Source organism: Dromaius novaehollandiae, chromosome 8, assembly GCF_036370855.1.
Source record: "Dromaius novaehollandiae isolate bDroNov1 chromosome 8, bDroNov1.hap1, whole genome shotgun sequence".
Taxonomy (NCBI): Eukaryota; Metazoa; Chordata; class Aves; order Casuariiformes; family Dromaiidae; genus Dromaius; species Dromaius novaehollandiae.
Genome location: NC_088105.1, coordinates 30879246 through 30894666, shown reverse-complemented (window position 1 = coordinate 30894666; position 15421 = coordinate 30879246). Strand labels below are relative to the sequence as shown.

Genomic DNA, 15421 nt, shown 5'->3' with positions numbered 1-15421 from the left:
TGCCATGTATGAAGCATGCATCAATCCTGTTAGTACTGCTTATTATTTCACAATGGTGTGTGAGGAATTACATACACCAACCTTTCTAAGGACTCTTGCAGACCTTTATGCACCCTCACCCTGCATCAGGATTTTGTGGAATTACGTGCTAATAAAAGCTAATTTTACACATTAAATTATGTTCTTGGAAATTGCTCTTTTAATTGCTGATCTTTCCCTGACTTCTCAACAGATCTTGGAGGCTCCTCATTGTCAACTTTCTGCCAGGGAGCCCTCCATGCCTCATCGTTAGGGCTAAAATCTGCCATCACTTAACACACAGACCTTGCAACTGGGAGCAGCCCCTTCCCTTGCATGTAAGCACACACAAATAGCAGCCACTATAATGGCAGAGCCAATGGGAGTTTTACCATGTGTTTTAATGACTTGTGCTTGATTACATTTGCTAGATTGAACCGAAGTTCATTTAGTAATTGGTGTGATTCGGAGAGAGGGTTCACATTTGACATTCCTAGCTCATTAAAGAGCTCCAACAATGGCTGTTACAGCTTTCATCTCTATAGTGATCCTCTCAGATATATATCCAGTCATTTTCTTTTGCTAAACTGCCCACCCCAGCATTCATTAACACTTAACCATCTGCAGCTGGCCCCTCCTAGCACCTTCTCTGTTGCTTTGATGGTATAATTAAAAGCATTCTGTATTATCTCCCTCAGACCAGTAAGTCTAGGTGCACCAGCTCTCGGCACATGTACTATTTGTTATTTGATTCTCTCTGTATCAGCTGTTCCTTGTGACTGTCTCATTTTTCATGTGTTGTAAAGATTAGCTGATGGAGAGAGAGATCAGAGGCATGAGAAGAGTGTGGCTTTCAATATTAGTAACCAGATGCTCATTTGACATGGTGATGGAGTTTGTTGTTATCAATTAGATTACTTGCCTCCTTTTCTTTTATCTGAAGATAAACTGGCTTAAGCACTAGTCAGTGAAAATTAGTGTCATCTTTAGTGGCTTGTTATGATAGAGTACTCTTATCAGTCTGGTTTAGGGTGGCTATTCTCTCCTTGAGTCTGGTTTACAGAAATCACAGCTTTGTTTATGCAAGTGCCTAAACTTGCCTGTTTGACCTTTGAAGCTGTGATTATAATATTAATCTGTGGGACTGTTTGGTTGCAAGTCACTTAGGTGGTCTGTATTCCAGAGGATTTTCGTTGTGGGACCTCCCTCCTGTCCAGCGCGATGTTCCGTTATTGCTTGTATATGCAACACTGCAAGCTGACTTAAAGGGCTGTTTCTGTACATCTTGCCTGGCTGTACTTTTTGTGATGGAGCTGCAAGTAGGATCGCACTGTGCTACTGGCTGTCCCCTGTCACTGATTTGTGTAACTTTGTTATAAAGTGGCTTAGCTAGAGTAAAACTTTATCCGTATGCAAATATTGTACAAACCTCCTCAGGACCCTGCCCTGTAGCTAAATAGTGTTATTCCAGCTTGCAAGTGGAAAGACTGGGTGTATGAAAGCCACGCAGACAACTGGCAACAGAGCCAGCATTTTTTGAGGAATTCCTGTTTTATGCTCTCCTACTTGATCTCTCCCCTTGTAGCCTTCATGCCTTGCCTTGTGTTTAAGGGTGGCGGAGGGAGGTGTTATAGATCTGGAATAGGGAGGGAAAGCCTGGTGGCAGTCTGGCACTAAAGAAGCTGTCTCCTGTTTGTCCTCTTTAAGCTAGGAATTGTTTTCTTTCCTCACTTTTCCCTTTGCTTCCTGCTTTGTTTCCTCTTCTGTTTCAGTTTTTTATGCCTCGTTCCTTCTTGCATTGCTTTATTAATTTTCCCTACTTTGCTGCCTGCTCCATTTCTCTTCTTTTTTTTCACCCATTACAGTAAATTTATATATAAAATTAATATACACAATATAATAAATAAATACCAGGCAGCACTTTTTTCTTGGAGAAAATATGAAAATTCTCCATCTCTTAGAAATACACAAAATGTTGAAACCATCCTCAGGCTACAGAGCAGGAGGGAATCTACTGACTTGCAAATGCAGGAACTCATTATAACTAGTGGAGTCCTTATCCTCTTGGCATAAGAAACATTGCTATGTGGGCTGGCTTCCACAGCAACATCTGGGTCACTGATAACATCAGTACTGGAGCATTGCTAGGTGAGCTCATGTTTTGTTAATGAAGTAATCTACTAAAAGCATATATATATCATTTTTGAGTACAACGTACTTTACTGCAAGTGTTATACTATTATTATAAGAACTTTCCTTTGCAAGTGGGACTTAAGGAGATTGTCCCTGTAGTTAATAATATGCCTAGCTTGAATGGAATGACCTGCTTGAGAAATGCCATCTAAATAATAAAATTTTAGCACTTAAATACTTTGGTAGTTCAATTCAGTAATCAAGAGAAATGCACTGAAAAATGGCTTGCTAGAACTCCTGATATTCTCAGTAGCTTTAGTGTTGATAAATATTCCAGCATGCTAGTACTGGTTTACTAAATATACATATTAGCTCCAGACGTTGTGAGTGATCCCTCTACTGAGCTAACAAAATAATGAAAGTAAAAGCAAATGAAAGTGGTCTTGATCACAAACATCTGACTTTATCACATCGTGGAGTAAGAGAACAAAGATTGGATGGCATATAGTGATGATATAGCTGGTTCAAACTTCATTATGAAATTCAGGCATCAAAGGAGAAAAACTAAAAATACAGGCAGTTTCAGGTATGAATTGAATTTTTCTCTCCTTAATAACCTTCCCTGGAGATCACAAGTCTAATTACAGGTACCTCAAACAGCCCAGTGTAGTCCCAGTTTGCCTTTTTTGTTGTTTTGTTTTTATCTACAAGCTAAATACTTCTGTGGCTTTTCTGGCCTGTGAAATAGTGGAGGGCGTTCAGACATCCAGAACACTCTAAAATGAGGTTACAGGTGTGGGAGGGAAAGCAGTATTGGCATAAATGTGATTGGCATATCAGGTGGTTTTGAGATAGGTTGCATATAGGTTTTCCACTGTGTCCCAAGAGCAGAGAATGCACAAAAGGAAGTAATAAATGAGTCTTTCTGCTTTAGAGCTTTGCTCTCAACAGAGGTTTGAAGCTATTAGAGATTTCCGAGTTACTGAAATATTAATGTGCCACTGGTCTGATAGGTGAGGCTTCCTTATTTGAAGGCTGTTTGGCTAATGATGAGAGGGAGTTTCACTGACTTTGTCCATCTCACTGGGCAGACTAGGCAAATGCTCTGTAATTGAGCTGTGGCAGTTGTTTCTAATGTGTAGTATAGAAAAAGGAGGGCAGATGCCATCTCCAATCCCTATCTCCCTCCAAGAAGTGTTGGAAAAAATACAGTAGTGTTGTTGTGTTTGCTAGTGGAACATGCACAGCCTCGCATATTAAGGCAGGCACTTAGCCAGAAGCTTTGAATTATTGTACCCTGACATTACCCGCTGTAACTTTTAGCACTCTGGGCCCATTACTTTGGCTTCCTGCCCAGCAATGTGCAATTTCCACTTACAAAAATAAGAAGATGTAGCAGGAGTAATGACTCCTTGGAGGAGGTATGTTCTTTTGCAACAAATCAACCCAGAGCCAGCAGGTGTAAGTTCATAGACACAGTCCAATAGTGGCAGCCTGCACCATTCTCTCTGTTAATCCAGCAATAGATGGATAGGAATAGATCTGTGCTTGTAAACTTTTCTCTGTCCACTGACTTAATTGCAAAGTCAAGCTTTCAAAAATGGTCATGCAAAATTCCATTATGACTTTCCTTTTTTTCTTTTCCAGGCACCCTAGAATGCACATCAGAACAGGGCTAATGGATGCCCATCTCTACTGTCTGAAGAAATATGTGGTAGACTTCCTTGTAGAAAACAGGTAAGACACCTGGCAAAACATGAGGTAGCAGCAGGTGTTCATGCTAACATATGGTTCATAACATACCTTTTACAGGAAAAATTGTTTCATTAAATCAGCTGGCATAAAAGAAATGTAAAAGAAACCAGTTTTTAAAGCACTCTAACTACAATGAAAAGAATGTCAAACATTACGTCTGAGTTTCTTACTCAGATTTTTTTTTAAATCTAATAACAGCCTTTTAAAAAAAAATCTGGTAACAGCAAAAGTGAAGGCTAAAATTTTTGCCTCTTTTCTGCATCCCTTGTTTTCCTAATGTATCTGTCCTTCTTGGCTGCTCATTTCACCAGAGCTTCCCCATTGTTAGAGCTGTGAATACATTTCTGACCTTTGATTTCCCCTACCACAGTCTGTTTTGGTCTTTGAAATCACCTTTTCTCTCCCCCTTCACACCCACCACCACTGCAGGTGGGCTATCTCTGTAGCATCCTATGTTTTTAGCTTGTGGTATTCCTCTCTAAAAACTCTGAGACCACCCACTGAGAGTAAGAAAAACATCCATTTATGGAAGCGGAAAAGGATCTTAGCTATAATATTTCATGAAACGGACAAAAAAAAACCCTGTTTGTCTTTAAAAAACAAACAAATGAACAACCCCCTCACAGTATGTAGTTCAGTTTGGGAACGACTTCTAGTTCTTAGACTTTTTGTAGCTGTCTCCTGCCCACTGTACATATCGAATGCTCACTGAGTTCTCAGGAGTATTTCTCCCATTTTAAGTAAGATGAAAGATAAAGGGGTTGACTTAGTGTTGTGTTCGTAGCGCTTTTCCTTAACAGATAAACTGACATGTAAGAAAACACTGAGGGAAGAAAAAAGGAATTTCTGGTAGTCTTGATTGTATACAATTCTGGTGATGCAAGTCTTCAGCTGGATACATGTTTGAAGGATGGCTTCCAAGATAAGGTTCTGTGAGTGAGTTAAAGTTAAGTGGAAAATCTGTGTTAACCTGCAGGACAATTTCTTACCATGTGCAAGAGTAGAGCTTATCCATTGCTGTGACTGGCATGTGGAGGCATTGTACAAGTCGTTTTAGTTTTAGTTTCCATTTGTGTATAGGAGCATGTTTGAAGGTGAGAAAGCTCCAGGAGCAGCAGGTAATTTAGATATGGAACAGATCCTTTATTCAGGAGAAAGTCAGTGGCATTTTGAAGTCCTTATAAATCATATAGTAGCGGGAAGTAGTGTTTACTCCTTTCTTTTGTCATAATATAACATGTAGAGCTCATTTCTTGACATGCCAGCCATCTAGTTTTGCTGGAATTAGACATTTCTGAAATATTAGACATTTCACACATTCAGTTTGCTTTCCCCAGTACTTCATGCTGTCTTGAATTTAGATCATTAGGTCTGTGGGACAAGGACAGTCTTTGTTAGACATGTCACAGTGCATGACACAATGAAGCCTCTGAGCATAAACAGCGGTAATTTCAGATTTCAAGGCTTTATGCTATTTCCATTGAAACTGGTGAGATCTTTGGCTTTGTTAGTAGCAGGATTTTATCTTATATTAACCAAGGCCAGCAGAGTGAAATTCTGGTTTATACTTCTAGAGCTGTTTCCAGGGCTCTTTAGGAAGTCTGACTTTTTGCAAGTATCACCAGGGCTTTTCCCTTTCTGCAGAGATCATTCTCTATCTTCACTATTTTCATGGAACTGTTCTTCTTTTCTGTGACACTTCTATTACAAATACATAGTTATAGCGGCTAGACAGCATTTCTGTGACGTGATAGCAACGTTTGGATTACTAGGAGCAGGTAGCTGCTTCATTCTCTTTATTGCCTACATGCTTGTTCTGTCAATTGAGAGAAAGAGTCAATTGCAAGCAATGCGCTTTACTGGCAAATCTGGGGAATGGAACTTTTGCCATGATGAATAACGTGGGCTTTCAGGCTTCTGGCATTGGTGGGCATTCGCAGCTTGTTTTTCTTCTCCGAGGAAGGGGAGGATGGAGCATACTCAGAGATCTTTCCATGTTTGGCAGCAATATGCCAAGACTTTTGAAAGACCCCGTGGAATATTTTTGCCTCAAAAGTACTGACATCTACATAATTGTTTGGGTTTAAGGATTTTTTTTGTAATACTTTGTTTTTTAGTCCAGAGAGAAACTTTAGTAAGATTTTTGCCCCTCTGCAATCCCGCACCGGGACTGGAGAAGCTCATATGCCTTGTTTAAGTTGTGTGTGTTTAAAACTAACAGCAGGGATTGAAGTGAACAGTGAAGCTCTTGTACGGTGCCAGGAAGTACTGACACAGTGTACTTCCTCAATATTACAATATTTACATTGTGTTAATATTTTAACAGTGGGGTTGATGGCAGGCAGAACACCTTTTTTTCATTGTTTGTAGCTCAGCGAAGCATTTACATTTTTTCAAATTTTATTTTGACGTACGAGAGCAGAAAACTGTTGTCCAGCATTAAAAATATCAGACACTACAACTAGCTTTAGTTCACCATTTTGCAGAGGAAAATTATGATTACTTCCAGGTCAAAGAATTACATGAAAACTAATGTGGTGATATACCTAGGATCTGTTGTTCAAGGTGGGATACCCAGTGTAATCCTCAGCGCAGTTCTAAAGCTGTGGTTAAATGGCAAGAGCAAGCTCTGTGAATGTAGTTTGTATATGTACCTGTAAATTGTATTCCTTCACTTTGATTAAATCAATGTATGAGCTGTATGTGAAGTCCAAATTCACTCGTGACTAATGTGAAAGCAGGAAAAAAAACTTAGCAAAAGTTCAACTATTTAACATTTCGTCAAGTGTATGTGTTTTCCCTTAGGATTTGGGACAACTTTGTAATACACCATCTCTGGAAAAAAGCTCAACCCATATTCAGGTCCAGAGTGGAGTCATGATACAAAGGTTTCATTATCAGCTCTGTCACTGACTTGCTCTGTGATACAACACAAATCTCTTGATTTTTTTTTTATGCACTTGTTTCCTCCTCTGGGTGGGTTTATTTGGAGAATAAACAATATTTGTAAAGTGACACTGATATTCTACTACAGAGGATGTTAGGAGAGGTCAAAATATTATGCAGTAGTCCATAACACAGTTCATAATATTTTAATATAGCTTATGAACTGTTTTAACAAGACTGAATAATAGGTTCTCCTGCCTGAAGTTTTATTGCACTGTAGCAAACCAAACAAGTTCTTGAGTTTTAAAATGCAGAGATCTGTAGTGTGTTTGAATTAAGATCAGAGGAAATGGTCTGTGTATCAGAACCCCTTCAAAAATGTACGTCCAGACAAAAATCAAAAATATCCTATCCTTCACATTGTTTAAACCTGAGGTATTTATTTTTTCAGGGAATGAAACTGCTTGTTCTTTCCTCCCCTAGAGGGGAAAAAAAAATGCATTATGGCAGTTAAATCCCCATCTCCATTTATCGCTCATCTACTAGTTCAGTGCTGAATCTTAGTGAAATCCGTCCTCAAGCATATGACAGTCCCTGCCATGCCTGAATCTCCCATAGTCAAAGACCCGTGGCTTCAAACTGACTTTGGGAGCAGTTGAAGAAATTATTGCCCCCAGCCGTTTGTTATTCCCTTCAGCAGGGATTTACCCCTTCCCTTCTCTCCGCACTCCTGCATCACTGGGATGGACTGATTATCTCAGTACTGCCTAAACAGCTTCAAGGCACAGTCAGACTGCTCAGGTTAAACGGCCTTCACTGGCCTTGTCTGTCTTTGCCCTGGGGTGAGCAGGAGTCCTCGGAGCTCACGGGCGCCATCCTCCCTGGGGCTGCAGTGAGGACTGGCACTGACGGCGTCTGGAACTGTTCCCACTAGATTCACGAGAGGCCACGGGACCGTACCCTGCTACCGACCAAATGTATCCCTTCTTAACATGGACTTTGACCTAAATGTAAGCAAGGAGCAGCTTGTTTGTACTCATTTTTCTGCTGATTATAACTGTCCACGGAGATTTTCTCTGCAAAGACCTTTGGTTCGTCCCCAGGTTCCTTTCTGCGTCAGTGAGGTTAGAGTTACTGAGGTTGGTCTTGGTTTGGCTGTTGTGGTGAGTCTGCCAAATTGTGTCACATCTTCGTGCAGAGCTGGTATGAGGGGGGTTAGTTAAAAATCTGTTCTCCCTGTACTCAAGCAAGAGCTTTTCTTTCCTAAACATTTCCTTTCTCAGAATAAAGCTAACCTGAGATTCTCACACGTGGTGGTGTAGGTGCTGTGCTTTGTAGAGTGGGGAAGGACAGACAAGTACTGGCCGTGTGTTAGATGCAGGAACTACTCTGCCAGCACAGGGCAGGGATAGTTGAAGGTGAACACCTGCACCACATGATGAACGGCACAATATTGCTTTTCTTGAAAAGATCATTATGCGGGCCAAGCCAGCAGGCTGCAGACAGAAGCAGAGGCTGTAGCTGGCTGGGGGCACGGCTCCACCCCACAGCTGGCGGGCCTCACACCCCCGGGGCCTTGGGGTGGCAGCCAGCACGGTAGCCAGTCCCTTTTTTGGCACTCTCCTGAGTGTTAGGTTGGAATCCTGCCTTGTTGCTCCATTTGCAGCAGATGGAAGAAGAGAGTCCTTATTCCCTTTTCCCTTGTGAACTTCATCTGCAGTGGAGGGCAGGATCTGGGCCTGTGCTTTGTATGTGCTCACAGTTTGCTTGCTAACAATCCCAGCAACACTACTAGCAGAAAAAATGTGATAAAGTGAAAATGCATAGTAGTTTGTATTCTGTTTTTCCAGAAAGATTAAGCTGTAGCCTGGTGAAATAAAAGATACCTGATTTAGTCCAGGGAGGGGGAAAAATATAAAAACTCCTCCCCCGTAAAGTCTTAACACTGAAAATCCAAACTTGCTCTGAAAATTTATGCTTAGAAGTGTTGCAATGGGCCTCTATGTAACCTCTCTATATGCATAAAAGTATGTAGGTAATATGCATTTATAATACTTATCAAGCCTGCTTAAATCAAAGAAGTGTATGGTCCCACTTTAAAATTCCTTCCCAAAATTGCTTCTGTCAAATTTCATCAGTGCAGAGATTTTTTTTTCCCCAGAAGGGTATTTTCCCTAACTTTACAGGTTATCATTGATATGCTAACGAAACCTTAGTTACAGGTTGGACACGCAAAGCTACATTTAAAAATACCGAAATAGCAAAGTTAAATACTCAGCAGTTAGGAAGCGCAACAACTGAGGCCTCCTGTGCAACGTTTTGCTGCCGTGTGCGCCGCACATTATGGTTCAGTCTCCAGTTACACGATTCTGTACTGTTCTTCCTCTGTGACCATTGCCTCATTTGATGCATGAGTTGCTCAGTGAAGGGGATGCTGTTTAATACTTAATTTCTGTGGTTCAGATTAAGGCCACCAGGCTTGCTTGGTGCTCACTGTTTAAACCCTTAATAAGATAATAAGACAATTACTTTCCTTATGGATTCTTGATCCTCATCACCATGATACTGTAATGCTCCACATACATTTCATTAATTGATCTTTTCAGCACCACTGTGAGTGAAATAGTGGTCTTACCCAATTTTAAAGGGGGAAACTAAGGCACAGCACAACAGTTTGTTTCAGGTGTCTTTGTTTTAGGTACTTCATTTTTCAGTCTGTACTATGATACAGAGCTCTCAAAATATTGAAAGAATCTTTTCATTGATGATGGTTGTTCCAAAGTGACACTAATCAAATAAAAAAACCATGCAACCAGTGGCAGTCTGCAGAAGTTGTATTTATATTCTGCATTCAGCAGCATCTACAAACTCCTCTGACAGAAATGGGGGGGGGGGGGGGGAGAGGAATCCAGTTCTTTGGGCATCATTCATTTGCCTTAAATATCAACAGTTCTTTTCTCTCGTAGCCCTATGCCTTGTACATTTAACACACATGTTCTAACAAATGAGGCAGGCATTCTTCTGCCTCATTACACAACCCTGATTCATCCCCAGGGCATAGTCCATCTTTGCATTGGGTGAAGAAGAGATCAGGAAGGGGAGAAAAATAGGTGAACATGTTTTTAAGGATTGTGTCATAATGCGCACACAAAAGGATGTCTTAATTAAGGTTGCATAGGCAACATAATTCTAGCTTTTCTTAATTTGAGCACCTGAATTGTTATCCTGATGTTCATTTAAAACTGCACTGTGTGTGTGTGACATTTTTCACATTAATCAGTGAGACTGAGGCCTAAGTTTCTCACACAAGCCACTGTGATTCCAGCTAATGGAGCAGCTGTTATCAGCAGAGATTTATCACCTCTTAGGTTGGCCAACAGAAGGAGATGCGATGCTCTGAACTTCAAAGAAAATCCTGCTCAGTCTCTGTAACCTTGGCCTGGAGTGTACTCTCCTACTCTGTGGAGCTGTGCATAAGCAGTCCAATTACCTTGCAGGAAGAAAGAGAGAATGGAGTATGCCCAACATAGAGGGACTCAAAAAATTTAGCTGCTAAACAAACAAGTCTCTTTTAAGCATGTACAAACAGTAGTTTTTCAGATTTAGTTTGATGTAGTAGGGGTACTTTTTATGAGTTTACAAATCTAATGCCCTGACGAAAAGATGACCTTGTGCCAACTGCAAGCGTGGAAGTGCGAGAGCTTTTCAGTAGAGCAATTGAAATATTTTTAACATGCACAAAACAAAGTATTTTTCTGTAATTTTGTTCTTGGAAATAGCTGAGACATTTTTGATGAAGCTATCCAAAAAAAATCAGCTTGAGGCAAACACCTGGCATGGGTAATTTCAGCCAAAACAGTTAAACTTTGGCATAGTTTATGAACAGATGAAAACAGAGCCTTATAATAGGGAATGCTGGGCAACTCATCCATAGGCACCCCAACTGCACCACCTCTGAAAGCTCTTCACCTGAGTTTTTCTGAAAGCAGATGCATTGTGTATTTGCTCAGATGTTATGACTTCACTGTTATACACAAGACTGGTAATTCCAAGGTAAAATCTTTGTTGCATTTAATCATTAAGGCATTTTTCAAATCACTGTTTTGGTCTGAATCTAGTGCTTTTGAATCGTTGGATGAGGAAATGCCACTGTTTCCAATGTATAGTCACCTGGGATTTGGGCAGCTCTGTTTTGTGGCCAGAAAGAGTGATTTGTGATACTGGAAGGGCAAATTAGAACTGTCATGAAAGTCAAGAATGATGAACAGCAGCACTGTGGTCACTTTGAAAGGTCTGACTAAGCATTCCTGGTGCTCGCTTGCCACCTGGGAAATAACTCTCCCTGTGGAGCCTTCCTGCCCCAGGGTGCTGTGGCAGGAGGCTGAGCTAGGACTAAGGAAGCAGATCGGCTCCTCTCCAGTTTATTCAGCACTGGGGGCCTGCCTGCTGGAATTCACCAGTAAGGAAACTCTTCTCTGAACTGAGCACATTTGCAGCAAATTTTATACCCAAAGTCAGTGTGATTTGTGTGCAAAGTTACACATTGTGTTTTGAACTGCTGAAATAAATTGGAACAAAACGTATGAGGTCATAGAGCTCTGCCTTCCCAAACTGCTTCAGCTGCAGTCCCAGAGCAAACGTCTGCCTTCTCAGCTCCCGCTGTCATGTCCAAAAAGCCTCAGATGGGCCAGCGCTGAAGGGGAGAACAGGGTTTGCTGTCTCTGTGCTCTGTGTTCTGAAATCTATGGCCCTGAGAAGAGCTGACTTGGAGACACCCTTCTTCTCCCTGAAAAGTGGTAGGGACAGTGCGAGGAAGGCAGGGATCTTTGAAAGTTGGAGGTGAGAGTGACTCACTGCGAAGCTCCTGCTTGGATGACTCTGTGCTATGCTGTACACAAAGGCCCCTGCAGGTTTATATTAAGGTGCTGCCCAGACTAAACCAGTGCATTTTTTTTCTTTTTCCCCTCTAAATGCCTTTTTATCATTCAGGCTGTCACCTGTGTTTCCTGGCAAAGGCTGCTGGCTGGGGGAGGTCTGGCAGAGCTGAACACCCAGCTTGGTGGTCTTTGTATGGCTGCCTGAAAGATGGCTTAAAACAGAACCTGCTCTGTGAATACCTGTGAGTTAACATGTGTCAGCCTTGTGGCTGGAAGGTTTCTCCTTTGCTGTAAAGAGAGATTTTATAATGAATACTTTCCTTGTGATTAAAACGGGTAAATAAACAAATAGCTCCTGCAGGAAGTATACTGTGTGAAGACAGAGCAAATAGATTGTAGCTCTCCAAACAAGGAAAAGAAAAAAAGCCAGCTACTCCTTAGTGCATTTAATCTATTAGAATGTGAAATGGCAATTTATCTTTCCCATTTCCTTTCCTCGTCAAACATATCCAGCTGTTTGAGTTTTCTCTGCTCTGTACTAGAAATGCCAAGACTTGAAACTTGTTGATGTCCTCCTCCCCCAGAGGATCATTACCTTCATCATCTTTCCATGATACCAATCCAGCTCACTCCTGAAACCTTAAAATCCAGTGATCCAAACTAGATTTAAACAAATTATGCTTTTCAGCAAATCACTTCTGTAATATAATTCCTTTTTCTGTTAGTGGACTACTTGGAGCAGACGTGTCTTTGGATATGCTCAAATGAGCTGGTTTAACTTTATAAATAATTGCAAATCTTTCTTTGTGAGACCACAATATGCTGTATTGGCTATAAGCCTGAGATACTTAAGCGTGCTTGGTCACATGTAGCACAGTATTCTGTGCATGCAAACTGATTCTAATGCAAGTTTTTGTGAAGGTAATCTTAAAATTTGTTCATTTATCCTCTGGCAGTGACCTACAGTATCTGATAATGATCCTTTGGGTTCCCTTTGAAAAGTGAATATATGAAGGATGTGAAAATGGCCACTAACATGTTGATGCATTGTTTGGGAGGGATATCTGGCAGTCTTCTGTCTAACTCCCTGCTCAAAGCAAGGCTAGCTGTCAAGTTGCGCAGGGTTTTTTCAAGTTGAGTTTTGAAATTCTCCAAGGATTGAGACTGTCTCTAAGGACTGGAGACACTCTTGGCCCTGTCCTAGGGTTGCAGCCCTCACTGTAAAAAGTTTTATGTCCCAACTGGAATATCTCTTGTTGCAGCTTGTGTCCATTTTCTGTTGCCCTTTTGCTGTGCACCTCTGAGAAAAGTCTGGCTGTCTTCTGTATTGCTTCCCTTGAGGTAGTAAAAAACTGTAATCAGATCCCCCTGTACCCTTCTCTTTTCCAGGCTGAGTAAACCCAGCTCCCTCAGATTGTCCTCATGCATCATGTGCTTCTGGCCCTCTTGGTGACGTTAGTTGGACTGTCCCTGATCTGACAACAGACATTAAAAGCTCTTAATTACCTTTTCACTGTTCCATGCAGTTGTAGTTTTCTGGGCTAGACTTCAGTCAAACTGACTTTTGTCTTCATATGAGACATGGATTTTTGAACCAATGATGGTTCCTTCACCTATCTGTGTGCTTCTTTTTTTTTTTAAGCCATTGTCTCTTGGATAGTATTATCCTAAGCATTCTTCCATCATTGCCGTACCTTTGCTTTCACTTCCATGCAGCACTAATTGTGTGTAAGATTATACTTGGGGTGGAATGATTATCTTATCCTGCTAGACTTTATCCTGTGAGGAAATAGTCCTTATATGTGATATTATGGCATATTTCTCTTACAGTAGAAAACGTATTTTTTCTCCTGTATTTTCTGTTGAGGTGATCTGGATTTCTCCCTAAGATTTTGCCACCATTAAGAATTTCAAGATAATGTTTGCCTTTCCTCCTCTTTCCGGATTAGCTTCTAGATCTCTCTTCTTCCACACCACCACAGTCGCTGACTGATCCTTCTGAAATGGTGCACGTCTCCTTTCACTCAAGAGTTGATATTTTAGGAAAAAGATAAAATAGTGATTATTTCCCTACTATTCTACTTTTCATAGTTTTGTATTACAAGTGTTAGTACAATGTCAAGTTGCATTGCTTCTTAGCCCATTCAACTGAAACATGAATAATAATAAAGATGTCTATAATGCTATTACAGACTTCATGATGGGAGCTTTAACTTCCTATATATAGAAGTTCTTAAAGAAGGAATAAAGTGGCAGTTGCTAAATATACATATATATGTATGTTGAGTCTTATCAAAGGAGTGTAGACCACATTGTGAAAGCCACAGTACAGGGTACAAAAGAAATGTCCTTCATGGAGGATGGGGACAGCATTACTGACCAGTACTGAAGATGGGAGTAAAGGTAGAATGACTGATGGGGAGAAGGCTGTAGAAATGGTAATTATCCAGGTGGAAGCAGGACTGAAAGAACTGAGCATCAGAGCTTCTAGTTTATCTCCCACACTATTGAAAGAATCAGTGCATGTTTAGGAAGATGGTCAAACTGAGAATGGTCCCATTTGATTGCAGAATGGCAGACAGAGTATCTGTGTAAAGAGAAAGATCTAAGAAGTGATGCAAACATCTACCGTGCTTTTAATACAGCCTCCGTGGAGCAGGCTGAAAGAGCTTGGTCTGTCTAGCCTAACAACAAAGAATGAAGAAATCCCTGTAAATACACCGTGGGGGGAAGCAGAGGAGGAAATAGAGTTAATTAAGTCAGAGATCCGTATTGATACAGGAACAAATGGTGTCAATTGACTACAGATATTTTTAAACAATTTAGAAGATTCCTTTAAGCAGAAGTTCAATAACACTGTTGAGTGTGGGGGTCAGTTTATCACAAGGTGTAGCTGATATTGCTTGTCATGATGGCAGTTCCAAGATTCCTTCCCAGTATATATTCCTGTTAAACACTGTGGGAGGTGTCTCAGATGGATCTGTATCTATAAGCTCTACTATTTTGTGAGAAGTCTTCTCTGGCAGGCAAAGTCCAGCACTCCTTAGGAAGCTTTCTTAGTTCTTGGAGGTTACTGAATAGTTGAAGCTTTGTTTGAGGAACATGAACCAGATCTGTATCATGAAAGTGTATATATATGAACAGCCGCTTAATGCTACAGACATGTCTAAATTTTTGACATTTACACATTGTATGCAGACAAGTTCTGAAGTGTTTTAATGTAAACATATATCTAAATGTATATTTGTGCACCTTACGTTTACACAGCATATCAGTTTTACAGGCACACATCAACCTGACAGGTGCATAATGTACATATGTTTGTTTAGGCATATTATCAGAATGCCTCTGTGCAGTGCAGTCTTCAGAAAAGGAGCCTAGTTTCAAAGGCACTTAGAAAAGAGCTGAGAGCTGAGATACAGATGGCTGCAGAGGCGGAGGTGGGGAGAGAATAGGGAAAGATGAGTTCTGGCAAGGACTCGCATTTGGTGCAGGTGCGCCTGTCCTAGAAGAATGGGATGCTGTCTGGGAATGAATGAGATCCATTCCTCAGCAGTTCGTACGGCCTGCCAAACACCCTGGGTGGCCTCCACAGCCGCAGAGACTTCGGTGAGAGAGAAGTTCTAAAAATGTCTAAACCTGCTGGCGTTCCCATGCAAAAGATATATTAGTCTGGAGCTGCTTGGTGTTCCAGGCTGTCTTGTGAGTGGGCAGAGTTAGGGTTACTTAGATGACCTGAGCTGGGTGCATGC

At 41.0% G+C, this 15421-nt stretch overlaps 1 protein-coding gene across 1 annotated transcript in view; it reads left to right on the top strand.

Annotated features, from left to right (window-relative positions):
* Nucleotides 1–15421, top strand: part of EIF2B3 (eukaryotic translation initiation factor 2B subunit gamma) — a 100826-nt gene that overhangs the window by 46720 nt on the left and 38685 nt on the right. Inside the window, exon 6 of the mRNA XM_026104345.2 lies at nucleotides 3799–3888. Coding sequence (XP_025960130.1) covers nucleotides 3799–3888 — 90 coding nt within the window. The remainder of the gene's footprint in view (nucleotides 1–3798; nucleotides 3889–15421) is intronic.